Source organism: Phalacrocorax aristotelis, chromosome 1 (assembly GCF_949628215.1).
Source record: "Phalacrocorax aristotelis chromosome 1, bGulAri2.1, whole genome shotgun sequence".
NCBI classification, from domain to species: Eukaryota; Metazoa; Chordata; class Aves; order Suliformes; family Phalacrocoracidae; genus Phalacrocorax; species Phalacrocorax aristotelis.
Window position 1 is genome coordinate 139287168 of NC_134276.1, and position 22698 is coordinate 139309865.

Genomic DNA, 22698 nt, shown 5'->3' on the forward strand with positions numbered 1-22698 from the left:
ATATGAAGGACCAGCTGTGCTATTGCGCATTCATTGTAACAGCATTGCTTGTCAAACAGTGTAGACAAATTAGAAGGGGAAAAGCAAAAAATGTGTTTCAAAACCTAGAGTAAGTACAAATACTTTTGGGAACACTTTGGAGGATGCTGAGACAGGCTCAAGGAATGTTTGTGATAGAAGCACTCCTTTCTGTTGCTGCATGCCCAAATGCAGACAACATGGTGCTAATGTGCTGCTGAATTGTTTCTTTATAAACAGAGGTGCTGACCTGCATTCTTAATTTGAAGAGATGAATTATATAAACTACATTAAAAGGCAAAGTAAGAGCTAACGCTTTTATTAAAGGATTTTCAGTTAATTGGAGTTGGTGTGGAATTACGTGGCAGTTTATTTTTGTAGAAAATGCTGATTCATCAAAATTGAAATGTTTTGTAGAAACAAATGTTTCCACAACTTTTCATCAGATTGTCATCCTGGTTCGCATGGTTGGAACCTTGAGCTTCCAGCCCTGTTGTAGTCATCCTACAGTAGCTAGCTGTACACTGGTAAAATGATTGATTATTTTCAGCTGTGGTAGTGTTGTGATCTTCTCACTGTTCTTAGGTGTCAAAAGCATTGTCACTAAATTGCAACCAGCAGCCTTCTAATTCACCCTGTGATTTGTTCAACTTTTGTCTGAATACTAAGCAGCTTACTTTGTGGAAGTCTTATTGTCTTTAAATATACAAGCAGATGTAAAAGAGGAAATACACACAGTTGCTTAGCAGACCCTTGTTATCATTTGGTATATTATTCTTGCTCCAGCATCTTCCAGCACAGGATGCATTCTTGCTTCTACAGGTGGGATTGGGAGGATAGAAAAGAAGCAGCAGCATTATACTGCCAATAGTTCATGGGCCTCATCTACCATTCCAATCTCATCAAGACAGCTGTTAACCAATTGTTTAACCTGCTTAATGGTGTGGAGATTGGATACTCTTTTGGTGGGGCAGTATAATTAGTGACAGGCGGTGCTACAAATTAATACCTGATAATTTTGGCTTAAAAATGCACAGCTCTAAAACAATCCTGGCACAGATTAGTGCTTCCAGTGGAGGGTTTAACCAAATGAGCAGTAAGCCATTCCCCTCAGTGGTACTACAAGAGGTAATGTTTCTCTGTACAAGAAGCTTTACCAAGAGCTCTGTTAGCTGTCTAGATTTCCACATATTTCATGCCATTGATGTTTGGTGTCTCTTGCTACCTCTGTGATTAAAAACCAAAACATGCTTCAGGTGTGGGAGAGTTGGTGATGGGTGGCAATTTCCACCCCTGACCTTGAGTCACGTGTACCAGTGCTAAGGAAAAAGGGTTGCTGCAGAATTTTGCCGTACTCTTAATTAGCTCCTCTGAGGCCACAGGTTTACGCATCTGAGGTTTGCATAGCTGAAAGGAGCAATGTTCACAGCTCTTCACACTAAGTGTGTGAGATTGGGTTATGTTAAGCTAGCAATGAGCACACACAAAAAATTGATGGATCTAGGAGCTGACGAAAGCCTAAAAATAGGGACAAGCACCATTTGTAGCTAATATATAAGATGCATATGTGAATACTGTAGATATCTGAGCCTAAGCCAGAAAATAAGTCACAATTTGATCTTTGCAATTTGTTGCTTAATTTCAGTCAGGTCTGGCCCCAGCTTCATCTCCTGGTGGGGCCCAGTGGCATCATGCAGGGCTGTAACAGGGCACCTTCCCGGGACGGATGCATTCCAAATACTGGAGCTGCTGGATGTGCTTAATTCAGTGCCTCTGTTTTCATTAGACTTCAGGGAATCCAGCTATGACATGCCTCTCTCTAGAAGACCAAGTTTTTTTAATTCCAGTATTCACAGAGAAACTTGCATTGTTTGGGAATGAGGTGTTTTTTTTCCCAGAGTTTTTGCCTATTAGTCAATATTACAGTGGTTGTGTCTTGTCCTAGAAGTATGGCTAATGGAGAGGGCCCAGGCAGATACGGGTTCATTGCATGGGACGCACAACAGAAAAAGCAGCATATAGATCTCTGATACTATTTTTTTTTAACAGACAATCAATGTGGAAAGTTTATTTAAATTATCTAGAAAAAGCTTGCTCATTCTTTGCACTGGAAAAAAACCCCAGTCTCTGCTTTGACAGAAGTTTTGTTTCTCTTTAGGTGGAGCTACTTACAGAGGCTTAGTCCCAGGTATAACAGCCTCCTTGACATCCATTTGGATTGGTGACTGTTTGCCTCTGAAAAGAACAAAAAAACCTGCATAGTAACTGCTCTTGTTAGGATTTAAGTGAAAGTTGAGTTCTTGCCAAACTAAGCAAGCCTTGTTTCTTTCACTGTTATCTTAGACCTAAAAAAAGAAAGAGTTTATGCCTTTCTGTTTGAAAGTTAGCCAGAAAATGATCTTTGATGGGAGATAATTCTTATGCCATACTTGGATACCCAGCTGCCTGAACAGAGCCAGCTCAGCTCCCCTTACAGTCACTGGAGAACGGTGGCTTTCTCTCTGGGCTGAGTCAGAGCACTACTGTAACCTCTGCAGGAAGATACTTCTCTTCAGCTCTTGTTTGAGGAGCCTAGCTGGTGAGCTCACCCTTTGGGACTGGGTTTTAAAATCGGACCTTGTGTTTAATGCCGCTTCCCCTCAGAGGACTCTCTAATTATTTAGAGATAATGATTTATTTTGGTGCCAAACTTGGTGAGCGCAATTGCTTATATGGACCATATAAAGGAAGGAGGCAAAAACTTATGTTCTTGTTTTGAAAAATCACTATAGTTTAACAATTGAATTTAAAAAAATTCCCCTAAAATAAAACACTGGAAATGTGAGTTTATTGGATAATTTCTTAATGTGGTGTAAAAGACTGAGCAACTGGGTCATCTCACTCTCCTGTTCCAGTTCGAGAAACCAGAGCTTTGTAAAAATACCTGCACTGGTGGCTCTCTAGTGGACATTGACCTTGATGTAGTAACATGAGACTGACTTGTATATATTTTAGACTCTCATGGTCATTAAAGCACTGTTCCTGATAAAACTGTGATGAAGGTAAATGTCTTTGTATTTCACCCCAATTAAAATAACTGTTTTATTTATGAAGCAAATTTAAGCCTTATACTAATTTTTTCCATTTTTTTTTTCCTTTTAATAGAAGTCCTCATGGTTGCTATAGCATTAATTTCCAAAGGAAATTCTGGAAATCTTCTATTAGGTGTTGCAGCCTGACATAGGGGAGCACTGAAGGGTTCTGAGTAGAGATGGTTTTCATACAGAAAAACTTAAGGCAACAATAAAGCCATTAATATGTACAACCCTGTAATTTTATGTGTTACTTGGAACTTCAGCTTCTTTGCTTCCCTGAGTACAGAGCATGGTATTGAATATGGTTCAAGTTTCTATCTTAGAAAAAGACTCGTTTACAGAATGAATTCTTTCTGGCCTGGAAAAGCCCTTTCTCAAGTAGTTATATCAACTCATTCAGTTGATCCTGAAGACGTTAGACAATTAGACTTGAGATGGAAAAAAGATCTCAAGGCCCCCACCCCCTTTCTTCAAATTTAAGAGTTGTGACTTAGGGATTAGCATTGTTACTGATGTAGGAAGGGAGTTGGTTAGTAGCAGCTTTCAGCAGCTAGGATAGCCCTGGTATTGTTAATAAGTCCATTTTCTTTCCCCATGCTGTGAAAAAGCTGCAGTGCCTTTGTTGTTTTTTTTTTAATTGGTCAGGTTAAGGTATTTGTTTCCCTTCTCAAGGAACAGAGTATATCCTTCTGGTCTAGCTATTCTTTTTTTTGGAGTTGGCCTGGTTCTGTCAAGCTGTCAGTGTCAGGTACCATTGAACCACAGCCTTCCCTGGTCTGTGTGTTGGTCCTCTGCCTCCTCACTGTGTATCAGTGTGCAAAAACAAACTATTCTGGCAGCCTCACAGTACAGTCCACGAAAAACCACAAGAGCAAGGTTATGAAGAGTTAAGACTCTCCTGAATAAATTCACTGTCTGTATTACTTATATACTTGGGGAAGTCTTTCCATTGCCGTCACTTCTGTGTAACTGTCCCCTTATTTGAATTTCTTCATATAGTTCTTTTCCAAACATATTTTTGTCCTCAGTGATAATCCCAAACTTTTTTTTTGGTCATTACAGAACGGGAGATCCATACTATTAAAATTAAATTCAGTTCAGTTCAGAGTAGTTAAACAGTAATTGTCAATAAAGCAGATAAAAGCCTTTGGTAAAATTGGATAACGAGCATGAAGGGATTACCATTCGTGACTTATAACAAAAGAAAGTATTGTTATCTGAAGCAGACCACAGAATGGACAGGCTAAATTGGACCTGGTATGAAAGGAATGATCTAAATTTAGAATAAAATACAGTTTTTTTGGAAGTGTACACAGGCAGTTTTCAGAAATTCTTGCACTGAGATTTGAGTGCATCCCTGATGTACATAAACTCAGCTTTTGGGGAGGAGAATATCTATGTTTATGCACACATAACCTGGGCTTTTACTTCCTTATATTTTGTTACAAGTGCTGGCTGATGCAAAACTTTGAGGTGTCAGGTGTTACTGCATTTCCATGGAAAATGTAAGCTTAAAGGAAAACCCAGAACCTAGATGAATTAATTGTACTTTGCCTTGGGACAGATATCATATACAGCAAAACCTGTAAATTATGCATGGCTTGGGCACAAGTCTCAAGCTGTCAGCAGCCATGCTGAGTGCTGCCACTATTAATGAAGCTATCTTTCGGCCCCAATCTTTTTTGCCCTTAAGGTTGTAACTGTGATTCTTAGAGTTTTGGAGTAGAAATGCTTTGTCCTCGTCAAAAAAAGGATACTGACAGTGTCCCGCTTCAGAGTTTATTAGAGTGATTCACAGTTGCTTGGTGGACTTGGGTTGATGGTGAATGGATGTGCTGTTCAGTGAACCTGAGAAACTCTTACCTGAAGTTATAGTTAAGTAATAGAGGAGAGGAATAGTGTTATACCAAGAACTAAAACCTCTGCTTTTGGGTGTAACAGGGATATAGTAAGAACAGTAGGAGAGCACTAGAAGTGTAGTTTGAGTGGTAAGAAATTTGACAGAGAATTTGTATTCTTTAAGTCTTCCCACTAGAGCAATTCCTGTAGCGGAACAAGGGCTGAAACCCACCCGCTTGTATGTCAGTGGTGAGAAAGCACGAAGTAGTGTGGCAGCTGAAAACACCCGTATCTTTCATGTGTTGCATTCCCAGCCCTGGAAATTAACAGTTGTACATTGGAGAATAGTTGATCTTGCCTACTGTAAAAAAACTACGTGTCAGAATGTGACCCAAGTTTACATATTAAACTATTAAAAATGCAATTTTTGTTCTGAATTTAATTACTAAATAAGGTGGTGTTGCTTCTGCTTAGCTGTAGCTTGCAGTTGAAATGTAGGTGTGCTGTGGGGTGTATCAGGATACTTTTAACTGTACAGATTTCTGTTCATTGTTCCTGACTTCTTTCATAGAAATTATTTAGGCAATTTTGGCAAGACTTGAGTTTTATTCTGCACTATATCTTCAAGATTCAGCCTCCTCCATATCTGGATTCCCAGCTGGTAGTGTTTCTTCATCATGTTGGTGTTGGGTCTAAGACAAGATTGTCATCAGTCACCAGCTTTTCTTCATGTGTGCTTTGGTACATGTAATGTTTCCATATTCCCATGAGCTCCTCTGTGCTTTTGCTCCCTTGAAGCTTTTGTATCTAGTGTAAACTTCTAAAGTGTCAGTAACTGCTATCGTAGTTGTATTAAGTTCTGGATGAGGCTTACTTAAGGCTAGTACCAACATGAGGAATGATTTAAACTCTCTGTGTACCCCTGTCTTTGGGATTGCTCCCTTCCCTTGTTACCTTGTGTTTTTTTTTCCTGTGGCCTCAACTTTTGCCTTCACTTACCTTGGCCATGGGCAAGAATTTAGAAGATCACGTCATAGAGGGGATAGGTGCTTTATCCATACCACGTTGTTTGTACGTCCTCTAGTGCAATGGTTTCCACTTGCAAAGTAAATTTACTTGTATGGAGTAATTAACATAAAAACTCAGATACAGCCTGCTGTCCAATTTTGTTTTGTAATGTTTAGTGGCACATCTAAAATTCAGAAGAGAGTATGCTCTCCACTTCTTTTGCTTAGTGTCCAGCCTGTTAGGTTCTCACAAATTCAGCTGCACAATCCTGCGTCTTGCTGGGGGAGCTCAAAAGGCACCTGCAGAATGGCACAGAGGACTGTGGGTTTCTCCCTATTAAAACAAGTCTGGTAATAAAGTATGATGAAAGAAACATACAGGTAAGAGAACATTGCAACACCGAGTTTAAAAGACAGAAAACCACCAACAACTTTGGGATGTGATAAAAGCGGAGTTCCCAGCTGTGTATCAACACATGCATCACTTGGTCTTTTGTGGCATTGTGTGTTGCAGGTTTTAAACATTCCAGGCCTGAACAACTCTGTTTTCCCTCTGGATGTTCCTACATTTGAAATTATTCTTCCAAATATTTCTTCTCGAGTTAGCTGGATATGTTGGATACATGTTAAATGAAATAGTAAGTTTGTCCCTAGAGCAAAATCAAAACTAAAAATCAGTTTGCAACAAGAAGTATGTATGTACGGGCAGAAATGCCTTATCATGTATTGTGCTGGCTTAGATCCTGCTGCATGTGGTAGGGTGACTGTTCCCCTCCCCCTTTGATAATGACCAATAGTGGTGGTGTGTCCAACTGGCTGTTCTGAAAGGTAAATTATGGTCTGTCTGTATTATGCTTGTAAAATGAATTTGCCATTATTGTGCTGAGAAACCACGAAATTACTAAAATCACAAATATAGCAGGCACTTTTTTTTTTTGAACAAGCTGTAACTTGGTGGGTTCTCTGTTTTTCTTTTTTCTCTGTAAAAGTCTTACAAGCATAGGGTAGGTAAGGAATGGAGTAAAAGAGGCATTTCTAAAACTTCCCTCTTCCTTGCTTGCAACCTGTTCAAACAGGGTTAGTGCCTGAGCTCCTTCTGTGTTTCTGGATTCAATAAGCAGATTTCTCCCACTGGTTCAGAGCAGTATGAAATTTCCCCACCTGTGCATGTTGGCTTTTGCTGTGCTCAAGATTAATGTTCCCAACCCTTTATTTTCTCTATGCCTTTTTTCTGCAGATTTTTAACAGATGAACTGTAGTGAGTGAAAACACAGCAACAAATACTATATCAGATTAAATTACATGCTTAAAGCTGCCATTTTCTGTTCCTACATGGAAAATTGGGGAGCATTTTGTAGCTGGGTAAGAGAGACTTAAGTGAGTTTTTAAAGTACTAGACTGTAAATTCACAAAAATATTTAGATATAGAAAAGATGTCTATTTGTGTTTGAGGTTTTTTCTTATGCTTGTTTCACATGTATTAGCATATAATTTACTTTATATGCGGTTAGTGTTTTGTTTACCATGACAGCTGGTTTTGAAAGTTAAATGCAAAGAACGATTTCATTGTTTTGTTAAAATGCTCCAGAATAGTTGTATGAGTTTTTCTGTAAAACCACTCAAATTATTATCTTCTGCAGGAAAAGCTTTGAATCAGACAGATTTGGTTATGTTCGCGTGGTTCTCACTGCTTAATACCCTCTAGTGTTGCATTCTTCCAAATTGTGCCACATAATGTTGGGTTTGGCTGGTTTTTTTGAATCAGAGGTAAACCCTAAGTAAAATGTGTAATTTTGAAAACAGAAGCTAATAGGATTTCCCTAGGTGGGCTCCTTCACTATCAGCATACTTGGGACTTCTGCATGTATCTACGTTTTTCTCCAGTTGACTTGTTAGTGATACCTTTTTATCACCTCTCTGGGGGCGTTTGAGTGTAACGAGAGGAAACGGGCCTGGCTCACGCTGCCATCACCCCCTTGGTTTGGTGCAGCACAAGATGATCTGTTCTTCACAAAAACTGGGCCAGATGATGTCTCTGGATAGAGGGGTGCTAATATTTTCTGTCTGGGCTGGCAATAGCTAGCATGTGTGTGGGTAGCCAGCCAGTAGATGTAACGAGTACAGTTGTTGGTCCCTTCTGCATCAGTGACTCAACACTGACTAAAAGTGGCAGCCCTGAGGTGCCAGGTCTCTGGCAAAAGCAATTGCAAACAGCTGGATCAGTTTTATCTGTATAGTATTTATTGAGCAGGAAAGCAACATTATTTAAATAACCAAAATATTGCTTGAATCTTATTTTGTGCTTTTGTGAACATTGGAGAGTCATGCTAAGACAACTGGGTTTTTGCTGATTTTGAAAATCTGTTTTTTTTAAATAAGATGTGCAATTTCTAGAGGCTGATTCTGTATGCAGAAGTTCCCCACATCATTGCTAAATAAATATAGCTTTTCCTCTGCCAAAACATTTCTCAGTATATCCTTGTATCATTTCTGTAGTACCCACTTCCCGCTCCCAACACAAGCTGAGTTTCAAAACTTGTGGTTTTATCTAGATAAAAGATAAAATTTAAGTTGTTCAAAATGTGATCCTTTATTTTTTTCCCCAGATGCTGTAGTGAAAACAGGGAAGAACACATCTCTGCTTGTTTGTAAACAGCCTGTATTCTTAAATTTTTTTTAATGTCATTCAGTATAATTATTTTAAATCCTGTGAGCTGATGGCAAATGATCAGTGTTTTTTCTTTTTTCTTTTTTTTTTTCCTTGAGGGCAATTCAGGGTTGAGCTGAAAGTTTTAAATTGACACTTTTGAGTGATTGGAGGCATACATGAGTTTCCCCCCCTCATTGTAATAGTTTGGTGGGCATTTTCTTTGTGCCTTGTTAGAAAATGTTTTGGGAATGAGGCTTGGGGGTAGGTTTTGGGGTTTTTTTCACCCCTTTCGATGCATCTCTCTGCCAGAAGTGATCTGTATGCAGTATGCATGGTTAGTGTTGGCTCTTACCAGAAGAGCAGGTGAATGACCTGCAAAGGCAGCTTGTGGGGAGACATGGTAATGACTTGGATTTAAAGCTTTTTAAATTTATATTTAACTTCAGAATTCCAGGTGAATAAACACTAGAAGTGTAGTTGCTATAGAAGGCAGAGCCACTTTTTCCATTAAAATGGAATCTGAGTGCTTGATACTGAACTCTTTAAACAAGGAATGGAGAAGTAAATGAAGTCTTACTTCCTTGATTGAAAAGTCTAACCTAGAAAAAGATTGATTGAAGTCTCAGACATCTCAATTGTTTGACAATAAGGTTCTCAATAGAAAAATAAAGGGGTATTTGTGTCATCCAAGTGCGAAGCCTTTGGCTGGTATTAAGATTGCATTTAGTGGGCCTTTCTAAATGCTCTGTGAAAATGTTCCTCTTTCTCAATAAAAGCCAAGCCCACCTAGGTTTGCTTCTCCAGAATTAGGGCTCTAACCAAATCTCCAGTGTGATGTAGCCTGTCTTGTTATGCATTAATTACACTGTGTCCCTTTATTTCTACTCTTTTTACCCTCCATAGAGCAATCTCTCATCTCCCCCCCCCCCCCCCCCCGCCTTTTTTGGTTTATTTTGTAGTGAACATTATGAAGCTTTTGATGGGTTAAAAATAAGGCCTTATTTTTTGTAATTTTGTAGTACGAAAAGACTAATTGGTGCATGCTGCTATCTTACAGGAGAGCAAGCGATTTAGTAAGTCTAGTGAATGATCAAAGTATGGAAGGAAATAAAACCCAACCAGTCAAGTCAAATAAAGCCATTTCAGAAAAGCTGAAATGAATGAATTGCTTCCCTGCGTGTTCCTTACTGAGGGCATCAGGTTGGTTTCCATATCAACAAACTGATAAACAAATCACAAGTACAGGAACTGCACTGACAATGTACTGAAGTCCTAAGTGACATTATGAATTCATTTAATTATAAAAAAAAAACCTAAGGAATGATGGTTACATCTAAGTAAGCCTGATTTAAATACTGAACAATAGGATGGAAACGATATAAAAAAGAATTAACAGAGGGCTGGAAATGTGAGATGAAGGGTAAGAGCCAGCTTGGTTTAGCAGAGCATTAAAGTTCCTTAGGGTTCCTTGGAGAAGTTGGGAATCAAGAACATAAAAATGATCCAGTTTGTAATAGTGTCCTGAGAGAGGGGCTGAATAACAAGCGGATGTTCTACTGATGAAAGACTTACTTGGAATGACAAAAAAATGTCAATGATACAAAATTGCAGAAGGATCTCATGATACTGAACGTGATGTTCCCCAGTCTCAGTTAATGGAAGACGGGGCATCTCCCTGATAGTTTTTTCAGTTAATTTAATCCCTTTTCTCCTTTTGTTCCTGGCAGTGCCATCCTGCCTTCTCTTGTTTTAGCACAGGTACCACTTGATGGTATGGTGAGCTGTTCCAGGGAGTTTGATGGGGCCCCAACTTAATCCAGTAAAACAGAGAATAAAGTTAAGTGAGTAGGTCTTGGGTAAAACTTTTACTGTCGTAAGCTGTGTCTGCATTAAGGATTGCTAGGATAGTTATACCAGCAAATTATGTTTAATGTGAATGTAGCTGATGTATCTGTGTAGTACCCTGTGTGCAGTTCATTACTCAAAGTTTTGTACAGCAATGTACAGTGTGATGACTAGGTTTTTTGCTTGTAAGAAACAGCCCAAAATGCCAAATAGCACATTTCTCCCTCTGGCCCTCGTGCGCTGGCTAACACAATTGGGATATACAACTGTGCTCTCCCGCCATGGAGAAGTGGGCATGTTCCTAGGGTTTCAATTTAAGATAGAAGTAGAGGGGAAATCTTTCTCCATTTTCTGTATTCAGGATATATAGGGAGATAAGGAGAAGAATTCCCCCAGTTTTTTATTGAAAGATAAGGAGTTTGATTATGACTATACTGAAAAGATTCTTGCGTATCAAAGCAGGGAGTGAAAAATTCATGCTAGCAGCTGACTTGTCTAGTTTCAGCCCAAGGCTCTTTGAAATTGCTGAATTCTAAATTATCATTTACAAACTAAATATTTACAGTGCAAACGTTTGTATTTTTAGTGCAAATCCCTGTAAAGAAACAGATTACTTTTCATTGTACAAAAAAACTTTTACCTGGGAAAGATGGTGATCCCACTGTTTTCTTACTGTCCTCCACCACTTGTGGTTTTAATGTAGCTAATTTAGCTTTCATAATTTTGTTCAGCTCACAGGTGTATAGATGTGCACCTTTTAATAAGATCTCAGAGAGCTTTTTGAGACGGGTGGTTTGTGTATGTGGGCTCCTCTGGGGTGATGCTGAGCAACTGCAGCTCAAGGCACTGCCAGGGCAGAGTTCTGTGAGACACAGCCCTGAAGAGCTACCCAGTGGCAACATGCCGTCCTGGCTTCTCCTTTCCTGGCCTTTCAAGAGACTGTGACACAGTTGTTGGGTGGGTTTTTTCTTTTTTTTTTGTGCATCTGTTTTTGAAAGTCTGTCAAAACTGCCAGCTGGTTTGCTTTCCTCTGCTATTTTCTTGTTATAGTTGAAGAACCAAGGTAGGTTGGAAGGCAAGAATTTTCCTTTTGTTAATTCATCTATCTCCTGTTATATTAACTTATGTTTTAGTTTTCTGTTGGCTTGCCTGCCACTGAAAGGCTGGCTGAACTTTGCAGGGTCTCATGCATTACATCTGGAGTGATTCCTGTGCAGAGGGCTGGCTGAGGCCTTCCAAAGCACATCTGCATCTTGCCTCCATCTTGCAGTCAGCTAGGATCTAGGGATGGTGTTAAATAGGTAACAGAGAGGGGAAATTGTTTCTTTCTATATTTATTTAGCTTAAACTGGGAAAATTGTTGTTTCAAATATTGTTTTTAAATGCTGCTGAGTTCTGACAAGCTTTATTTCCTGCTTGCTCTAGGAGAAACCAGAAAACTGCTTCTGTTTTGTAACTGTGGAAGGCATGTTGTGAGACCTTTTGTGCCTGGAGATAGAAAAGGTTAATTTACAAGTTCAAGGAGAAGAGACCTTTCCACCTGCTCAGACAATTGAAATTCTGCCTTTGTGAGCATTCAGCAAAAATAGCTGCTTCTTGTTTTTTAATGAACCTCTTTCTTCTTTTTTTTCCTTGGGATCTGTGACAAAAAAGGACAACCATATGCCTGTGACTGTGCAGTGTATCACTGTATGTTCAACAGTTAAGTCAAATCTTACTTCCCACAGAGTCTCAGAAATGTCTAGGTGAAAACGAAAAACAATCTCTCATTTGTGTTTTTCTTGTCAGATTGCCCAGATTCTTTAAACTATAATACCTGAAAACAGACGGCATAATGGCTGAGATACTTTTGCATACTGAGTTGTTGTGTTGTTCTGTTTATGAAATGAGAATATCCTGTACATTTGTGCTTCTTTTTAGACATTTATTATCTATGAATTTTAGTAATGTTAATTTAATTAAATTAATTTTACATGTAGAGATTTATTTTGTATTTGGAGATTTACAGATTATATAAATCTTCTTACATGCCTTTTTGTATCAGGAATAGTGTGGCCAACAGAGTAGGGAAGTGATTGCCCCCCTGTACTCAGCACTGGTGAGGCCACACCTTGAATATTGTGTTCAGTTTTGGGCCCCTCACAACAAGAAAGACATTTAGGTGCTGGAGCGTGTCCAGAGAAGGGCAGTGGAGCTGGTGAAGGGTTACTGCACAAGGTTACTACTTTGTTAGTGGCGGTGGGAGAATTAGAGATCTGTTACAGGTCATTGTATTGAAGTTACTGGACAGACTCAGGTCTAGTTTTGATGGTCTGAGCACTAATAATCTGGTCTGTGAAATGGAATAGCTGAGGTGCAAGCACCTGTGGAGTTCTGCCAGGCCTCCAGCCTTCACCAGGATGCAGAGGATGGGGATGGGGGGACAGGGTGGAGGGAGTTAAAAAGATGTATCTTGGCCCGCTGATGCTTGCTTGTCAAGCATTTTGAGTACCTCTGGGTTGTTCAGTCATTTGCTGGGCACACTGATGCTTTCGAGGAGAGTAAAATAAAAAAGGTTTGGTTTTCACTGAAAGAAATCTTCATTTGTTTTTGTCCAGTGTATGTAGCAGTGCTCAAGGCAGGTGGTTCTGAGCCAGCTGTGCCTAGCTGAAATGAGAAACTGCAATTTTGTTGGGAGCCTATGAGGTCCTAAAACCAGTAAGTTTGAGGCAAGGAAATTCAGTGTGTTGGGATGTTAATAGCTCACTGCTTACTTCACACCCAATGCCCACATAGCTGCTCTGAGTACGTGCAAGTGATGTTGTAGAGGCAGCTGAAGAGTTACATAGGGTAAGTTAATTCACACAAAAAGTGGTCTTGAGTGCATTGACTGTTAACATAAGAAATTATTGTAGAGCAACTCTGAAAATGGCATTCAGGTAATGTCCACGCTTATTCACAGAGACAAGCCATTGTAAAAGAGTACAGTTCTCAGCTAGCTAAGAACATCTTTTCTCTCATGTTTGTCTTGATTGTATCCCAAAGGGATATTTCTTCCTCTCTTTTATGAAAAATTATCTCCATATTTAATTTTCTGTGTGCATTTTTTGCTTCTCTTGGAGGACTGAAAATATTTCCTGAATTTTGCAATCAGTTGAGAAACTTTGTGCTAAAACCTTCCTGTGGTACTTTCAGTCCCCTTATTTGAAAACCCATTTTCTGTTTCATGTAATACTTATTATGTCCTTCTGGATTGCAGTTTCCAACCCTCTGTCAACCTGTCTCAAGAAGTTTCTGTCAAGGATACCTGAAGGGTCACTTGATTTTGGATGTCTTTTCTTAAACTCCTGAAAGACCATGGACATTTCTTCTTCTTAAGTCAAGAGCTATTTTCAATAGCAAACATGTATTTGTTGTAAGTTTCTTGAACTACTCCAGCACCTATCATTTAACTTTGTATTTCTTTGTTAGATGAGTGCCAGTCCTGCTAGTGCTGGAGCCCGAGCGGGCTGTGTTTCACAAGGACCACTGCAGAGCTGATGAGCTCCACAGGGGTTGCTGCACTTCTGAAACCTTTGTGGGCTCTGAAGTTTGGCAGCTGTTTGGGTCCCTGTAGAGCCCAGTGGTTCTTAGGGGCTGAAACGAGCATAATTGCAAAGTTGGAGCATTCACTGTGAAGGGCCTCACCAAATAATTGCTGTCCCAATTAAGCAGCTGCTCTTCCCACTGAATAACATTCAGGAACGTAAATGTCTGCCTCCCCTGTAAGGTATCCCAATTAACTGCCTTAAAATCAGCTTAGTGTCGCGTGGGGTATCTCTGTTCAGTGAGTGAAACAGTTGCATGCATCTCAATGGGAGCCGGTGTTTTAATGACACTCCTAGCAGGAGCCTAGTTTCGTGTGGGATAGTAGGGCTGAAAGGATCTGCATCAGTGTTGGGGAGCGGTGCGGATCAGAAAGTTGCAAAGCTGGTGGGTGCTGGCAATGAATTTCTCTCCCTCTGTGCGTACTGTCAGAAATCACTGCTAAATTATAGTATTTAATCTTGGCATTTGTACTCTGCAAGCTTTCTTCTGTGTATGTGGAATATTCTGCAGTCGGCATGCCTAGACTTTATGAGCTTTTTAGAAAAGAAGCTCTGTTATTTATTGTATTTGTTCATCGCACAGAATGGAACCAAGAAACGCTGTTTCCTCTTTTTCTTTGCCTTGGCAAAACCTTTTAATTTGGGGCAAATCAAGATGGTAAAGTTACAGCTGTATAGCGCATGGTGATTTCTGGTGCCTTTTAAGAGGAGGCTTTATTGCCTGGGTTCACCTTACCTACCCAAGATAAAAAAATAAAAAATGCTGAATCTAAACATGCTTAGAAGAACATTTGTAGGGAAAAGCCATCAAAGCTCGTCCTCTATTTGTTCATAATTTTTATGGATGGTATAACCTTGTAAGATAAAAAAAATATTCTGGGCCACAGTCAAAAAAAATACCAGTGAAGTACTGCGGTCTAAGAACCCTCCTCTTTTCTATATGTCAAATACTTGATGTGCCTTAATTCCTTAAAGGACGTGGGGTGGGTGTCGTATCATTTCCTGATATGAGTCCCTAATATTAAAATTAGAAGCATAGATAAATAGAAATACCTGTTGTTGTTGTTTTTCTGTTAGATTTTTATAACAGCTTGCAGCCATTTCCCAAATCTGCTAGCAAAGTTTGACAAACATGGCATTTAACAGTATGGAGAAAATACAACAGGTGAAAAATAATGAAGCAGTTCCAAATATTAAGGCTGTTTGATTAAAACCAAAGTTTTAAAAAATACATGGGTTAATTGAATAGGAAAAAGAAGACTAGATTAACGGGATCAATTTTAATCAGCTGTGGTATTATTTCTTATTAAGCTGAAGTGAGATTTGGCTCTATATGGATTGATTTCATACTAAATAAAAGCTCTTCCTGCTAAGTCTGGTACTCCTGTTAGGTAAGAAAGTATGCCATGTATGTTTAAAAATCCCTAGCCATAGGGGTATATTTATTCAATTTTGTAGTTTTTGCATTTGATTGTGTTGCTGTGCTACAGCTTTTTCACACTAGTTTTAAACTCCTTGCAAAGATGAATTTGGATGAAGTAGCTGATATGTTTACATACCTGTTACAGCAGCGAAGTCTGGGCTTGCAGTCCCCGTTATTGACCCTGGTGTCGGGTGACCTTCAGCAAGAAGGCGGTAACAAGCAGCTGGGTAGGTGCAGAGCTCTAGTACCAGCCTGTCCTGGTTGTAACTGCCTGGAAGAACAGTACTATCAGCCAAAGTTAAGAAGTATGAGAAAGCATTCCTGTTTCTGGACCCAAGCAGGCTTGCTGAAGTCAGTTACAGCATGTCTCTATGTTGCCCTCAGTATCTTATGGATTTGAGACTGCCCGGCATTGAGCCCAGTTCTATGCCTGTACCACTGTACAGTACACATGCTGTGAACGTATGGTTTTTTCTTAAAATTCAAAGGGTAGCATAGATTTTAATTTTAAATTTTATTTTCTCCTCTTCTGCATTAAAATTAAAATATTGATTCCTGGATTTAAAATTTTTAGCAAGTTATAACTAGGTGGGAAGAGAGGCAAACAGAACAGTGGTCTTCTGGTGGTATCAGAATGCCATAATTTAGCACAAGATATTTTGCTCTATGCTGTGGCTTTGGTGGTGGCTGGTTTGGTTGGGTTTTTTTTTGTTTGTTTGTTTTTAAAATGGAAATAATTAAATGTTTTTGAAGAGGATGGGGAGGAAAGAGAATGACTCTTACCTTGTCTGTATGGCTGGCTTGCTATTGTTCAGTAAGTCTGTATGTCTATCATCTTCCTTTCTGTATGGTCTCCATATGGATTACTAACCAACCATTATATAATGAAACAAGAATCTGTAAGCCTTCCAGAAAGGATGAACCAGCACACATATGTGAATAGTTTGATATTACCTGGAAGAGGGATCTGAGACCCCTGTAGAAAAATTTATAGAAAGACCTCTGCAGTAATGGGAATTTGCAGTCAGGTCTGTCCATTCCCCACGCTCTCCCTTGGAAGTTGGCCAGGTCTACCTTGCCTCTTAGCAGTTGCAGTTAACCTAAAGCATGGTTATGATGGGGCATTTCTTCCAGCTGTCTTACACAGTCCTTCCCATCAACCTCATGCTCCTGTACCTGGTGCCTATACCCAGTACCTGCTTAGCTGTTGCAGAAAAGGGCCTGAGTACACTTTCTGAGTAAGAAAGTGACTGTTGTTGGCACCTGTGCTGGTTGAGGCAGCTATAGAAACCTACATCCTGTGTGCAAGTGGAAGTGGTCATGGAGCTGTGCGCTGGAATGCATTCAGACTGATGACTGATATTTAGCCCAGACCTGTTCCTTGAATCCAGTTTCCTCCATAGCCATATAAGCCCTGTACTGGCAGCAAAAAAGATCTGCAAGAAGTTGCTTAAAAGCAATTTACTGAAAGAAATGGTCACCAAGCTGTAATCTGCATTAATTTTCCAGCAATGAAAAGCCCGGCTTCCCAAGTGAAGCACAGCCCTTGATGCCATCGGCTGGAGCATGGCTGGTTCCAAAGATCTTTAATGGAGACATTAAAACACATAGGCTTTCAAGCCAGGTGGAGGAAAACAAACAGGCGATAGTGTAAAAAAAACTATTGGAGAAACTGAGCAGAGGTCACCAGAGCTGATTGGAAATGTTACTGAATCTTAAAGCCAGTTCTGTGTGCGTGTGTGCTCCTCTGACAAATGAAATAGGGCTGGTTTTGTGAAGTCCAAGAAGGCTTTACTTTGTTTCCAGACTACCCTTACCTGTTTTCACTTGAGTAATTGCAGCATGCATGAGAGGTGAGAGGGAGACAGGGAAGAAGATGAGGCTGTACAGTGACTAATGAGCTGTTTCAGCCTGAAAAAGTGGTCTAGCAGGGTGGCCAGGGCCTTGAAACCTATTAACCTTGAAGTATTTGGAAGTCTAGGTCTTTGACAGCTGGGACAAAGAAGGGTCTTTTTAAAGAAGTTTAAATAAATCTCTATTTTTCTCTCGTCTTTCTCACACGTGCTTACTGGTGAAACACTGCCTGACTTTTTTTCACTTTTTTTTTTTAGTATATAGTTGTCTTAATACATAGCTTGAGAAGGTGACTTGCTACTGTGATACCTATCTGACAGTTATTTTGTTTTTTCCTTCTTCCTGATGGAAAATCAGTTTCTCTGTAGCACTTGTTCATGCTTACAGAAAACTCACATGTTCTCTTCAGATATTTGTGCTCTGTGTTTAAGACAGGAACACTGCTCTATAAAGAATGACTCACTTGGGATCGAATAGGGCAATATTTGTGTTAATCAGCTGCGTTTCTGTCCGCAGATAGAGCTGTGCATTTAAACAAACATGCTGTAGACATGAATTAAGGGGAAAAATATGACATGGAATTTCCTGACTTTTTAAAATAAAAACATAAATCTTTGCCAAGAATAACTTCATCTGCAAATGTTTCTTAAATGTGTTGCACATTTGTTTTTCTTTAAAGGATGGGTGGCCAGGCCTCTTCACATGTGGGCACCATATAGTGACATATTGTGGTTGTGTGATGATCTGGGTTAGTTTAAAGGCTTCAGATCTTTCCTAATCTGGATTGTTTTGACTGAGCCATGTTAGGGAGCACAGATACAAGCAGGTATGCTGGCAGTTATCATGGGGTTATGAGAAGCAATTTAGGACAGTAGTCGTCTCCTCTGTCCCAGCTGCAACAACAAAACAGAGCAAGCTTCATTGACACACTTTGTTTAATCTGTTTATATTATATGTGACTTCTGTTTAGTTATGCGTTCTGTTAACAACCTGCAAAAGCAAATCCATTTTCTACCACCTGCAGAAAAAGGACAAATATTCTTACCCCCCACTAGTCTCCAGCCATAATAAAGTGGTTTCCCTTGCTTCACCTCAGTCTTAAATGCAACTAGGTGACTTCTCTCCCCCCAGTACTAGCTAAATAATGTTTAAACATGTGCTAACATGTTTTAAAACTTGCTTCCCTGGTCTTAGAAGATTTTGCCTGGTCAGTGGGTGCAAACTGTGCTTTTAAACATGTTGACTTATGTGCCTGTCTCTGAAATTCTCGGGGGGGGGGGGGGGAGAAAGGACATGAATTGATCTTCCATGAAATCCACTTCACTGCTTTGCATGCAACTCCTATGTCCACTGTAAATCTACCCCTCTTCTTTTTCTATCTCCCCTTTTATGGTAGTCTGTAATATCTATATTTGCTGTTTGATGTTGAATTGCGAGATTATTGTCAAGATCTGTTGGATATCCCCAACTTTCACGCTTGACCCAAGGAAAGAAACAGACATCTGGAAGTGTAACGTGACATAGTACTGTGGGTTTGTCTTAAGTTGTTTTTCTTCAGCTTTTTGTAAAGTAACTTTGTTCTGCTGTGTTTCACAGGACTGTGTACCTTACCAAGTAGAACAGAGCTCAACAGACACTGTTTCTGCAGAACAGGAAGCACCTTTGCCTTTACTGAAAGTTGTATCTGGTGTTCCAGTTGTAGATCTATATGTGATTGTTTTCTTTTTTGTCTTTTCTCTTTTTAAAACAATTATAGGTTCATGTATTGGACAGATTGGGGAGAAGTGCCAAAGATAGAACGTGCTGGGATGGATGGTTCAAGCCGCTCCGTTATAGTCAACACGGACATATATTGGCCAAATGGACTGACACTGGATTATGAGGAACAGAAACTTTATTGGGCAGATGCTAAACTGAATTTCATCCACAGATCAAATCTGGATGGAAGTCATCGGTAAGAAGTTTTTGTCTGATGTATGTAATGCGGTGCTGCTCTTAGAAGGTGCTGCTTAAGCAACATCATAAATTTTGTTACTGGGAATTGTCATGCTAGCACTAGCAAAATTTAAAGCAAACTAGTGCTATCAGAAACTTTTATCCTTCCCCATCCTCCCCTTTCCAACACTGGAGTTGAACATGTGAACATGTGCTCCTCTTTGGGGTATCCTGTAACTCTCACTAAGTCTTTTCTCAGAACTAGTCCCACAAAGAAATCCTTGAATCCTATTCTTAATTGTGTAAGGCTATGTAGCAAAATTGTCCCTTCTCGATCAGTCTTCTGTGCTCTGTTGCTGTGGTATTCAGAAATGCAGAAAATAATCTGAAAAACTGGATCATCATATACCAGTATTTCAGTTTCCTTAATACTAGGGGCTGGGAAATTAGTGGAAAAGAGTCTTTACAGAGAGCTATGCTAAAATTAATGTTTTCCTTTAACAGTTTTATAGCAATGTTGTAATTCTTTTTGATCCAGTCATGGCTACTTCTTAATTAAGGGTCTAACTCGTACTTTGCATGTATGCGTTTACCCCTAATTTGGGTAGTGACCCTCTTTGTTAAATGAGATAGCTTTGACAAGCATTGTTTGCAGAGAGAAATGAATCAGCTTGTGCCCAAGGTATCATATAGAGATATGATTTTTTGAGGTTATGCCTTACGAGTTTTTGTGATGCTTCAGCTGGTTTATCCAGGCATGAAATATCCTTTCTTATGCTCTTCGTTTTGAGCTCTTAGGGACTTGTCCCTTCTTTCACCACAAATATTAACACGGCATAAAGAAATCAAGAAATCGATCATATTGACAAGATGGGTGCTTTGTGTGGACTTGAGTAGGAACATAGGCAGCATGCATGAAACGTATCCACTTTCTTCCTGTGGTATTTATTTTGAAGTCCAGAGTTTCTTGTAACACTGGTTTGAAAGGTTATGGCATTTTCTTCTTAAATTCTGCCTGTTGTGAGACCAAAAGTTCATGCAGTATTTTTGTAACTGTGCTCATAGAAGGTAACAGGAGTTGGATGCAGCTTTAAATTTGTGTCTTTGGATATGAATATTATAACGAGCTTTGTTAATTCAAAACATGGAGACATGGGTATGTATTTTGATGTAGTCCTTCATTTGCTGCTATTTCATAAGAAAGAAAACGTAATAGTACTAAAAATGAGGGAAATACTTCATTACTTTCAAGTTCTCAAGTAATGGAGAGAAAGGGATAACAATTGTCATTTACAAAAATAACTTGAGTATTTTTTTTAACTTGTGCTGGTTGACTGGAATACCCTAAAATCTCTTCCTCTGTTAAAAATTATTTATAATGATGTATGTCTCCTGTGATAAGAATAGAGAGATCACAAAACCAGATGTGTAACAGAACTTTGAAGCATCATCTCGACTGAAAACAATCACGCGTGGGGCTTAGTGTGACAGCTTGCCACCTGAAAAATTGCAGTCCAAATGTGGATTTCTCACACAAATATGAAATGCTCACAGTTGCTGTAGGAGTGACAGACACAAGCAAAACCAAAACAACCCACCCTCCAAACAGTAATGCCAGTGAGAAGAAAATACCACTCCAAAATGACTACCAATGTGATCACACCTAAAATCCACTTTGGTGACTTTGTTCAACAGGATAATTTGGTTGCTTGTTTTATTCTCAAGTCACTCCTTTTTGTGCGCTTTTATTTATATGGGAGAAAAAGGGCCACCTTAGCATAACAACCACTACTGCAGTCTGGATGATGCCTTTCTAGGAAGAGAGTGAGTGTTAGATGCTGTATTAAATGGTACTGCTTTCGATAGCACTCCCTGGAAAATTATGCAGGGTGTAGAGATGATTTTTGAAACTTTAATTGCTTGAAAAGTGTCCACTGATCAAAAATCAACATCACCACCATCCAAATCTATATTTATGTTTTTGCCATGGAGCACAAACCTCCCTGTCTTATCTAGTGTCTCCAGTCTTTCCGGTTCCAGAGCTACTTCAGTGTTTCCTGCTGGCTCTACTGCATTTTCAATCTTCTTTTGCTACAGACTTCTTTGCAGTTTTTCCCGGACTGGTGGTCTGTTGCACAGCAGTGTAAATATACTTAGGTTTGGTATTTTGTTTTTATTTTAATGGTGTTGACTCTCTGGCCCGCCTTTGGCTAACCTGGAAGTGATTCATTCTAGAAATGAGGCTGTGAAGGTGCTGGTCTGTCTTGGTGTGAGGAGCTGATCGATCGTGTCTGTCTGCAGAGAGCTGCTTCTAACAGCTGTCTCTTGACATAGAATTGAAGTCGCCTGGGTCCCAGCAGTTACCTCATTCCAGAGTAAATTCTCTGGAATTGGTGGAACCTGTAATAAAGACCTGTATAGACAAGTAATTTAGGTTTTTAGTTCTACTAATTCATTAAAAACAAAACAATTAGTCTAATACTTTAAACGTGTTGATTCTGTTTTTTAAACTGATACATTTCAGTATCAGAGCTTTTCATGGCAGTATGCTAATATGTTACCATTTGAGGGGGAAAAAGGGAAATCATCTTTTGAGAGGAAAGCGCATATGACTTCCCTTTAAGCAGTCAGAAGTATGCACCACTTCTAACAGCACCTGTTTTTCCCTAGGCATGTGGGAAAGTTCTGAAGATTCAGCAAATAGTCAACATCTGTATCCAGGCATTTTTGTTTTGTTTTTTATTCTTTGCAATTACATCATTGGGAGGAGAGAAAAAAAAGGAAAGAATTGCAGAAGTTAAGCTGTTCTACAATGGGGTTTTATGTATTTTTTTCCTCTGCTGTGACCTCTTAGCCTCTGCCTGTCTTAAGAAAAAAGATCTTCTGGGGCTGTCTAAAGTGATTTTTTTTTTGTTAAATACTGTCTTTCAGTCATTCAGCAAGTTCATGTTTCTCAATATGATATTTTACAGCTGTAATACTGTATTTTGGCTCTTAATTATTTTATTCATCTTTTCAATAACTGATTTGCTAATACTAAAAAAGAAAAGACAATTTCTAATTCTGCAGACAAAACAAAAACCCTTGAGATCTTAAGGAGGGAGAGGAACTCAAACCAAAAACCCACAAAGCCCTCAGTCTTTTCTCCTAGTCATCCCCACCCAAAAAAAAAAACCGACCCAAAAAAACCCACCCAAATTTTTCTGTGAACATTAAAACTAATAACATCTGGGGTTAGAAGGATTTCTACTTATCCCTCTGGCTTCTCTCTGTACTTTCCTATGCCCTGTGCATATGCACACACATGCACCCCCTGCTTTTTCTCCCTCCTTGCCACCCCTCAAATGCACCCAAGGTTATCCCTTGCTCCTGTCTGTGTCCCTGTGTACTCTCACTGGGTCTGGCAGCTCAACAAAGTGTTCCTCAGCAGCTTATTTCAGCTACGCCTCTTGTCAGGTGGGTCAAATACAGGAGGTTTAGGGTTGCT

At 39.5% G+C, this 22698-nt stretch overlaps 1 protein-coding gene across 1 annotated transcript in view; it reads left to right on the top strand.

Annotated features, from left to right (window-relative positions):
• The window catches only part of LRP6 (LDL receptor related protein 6), a 126001-nt gene that overhangs the window by 36826 nt on the left and 66477 nt on the right, over positions 1-22698 (top strand). Inside the window, exon 3 of the mRNA XM_075112192.1 lies at positions 19033-19230. Within this exon, the coding sequence (XP_074968293.1) occupies positions 19033-19230 (198 nt within the window). The remainder of the gene's footprint in view (positions 1-19032; positions 19231-22698) is intronic.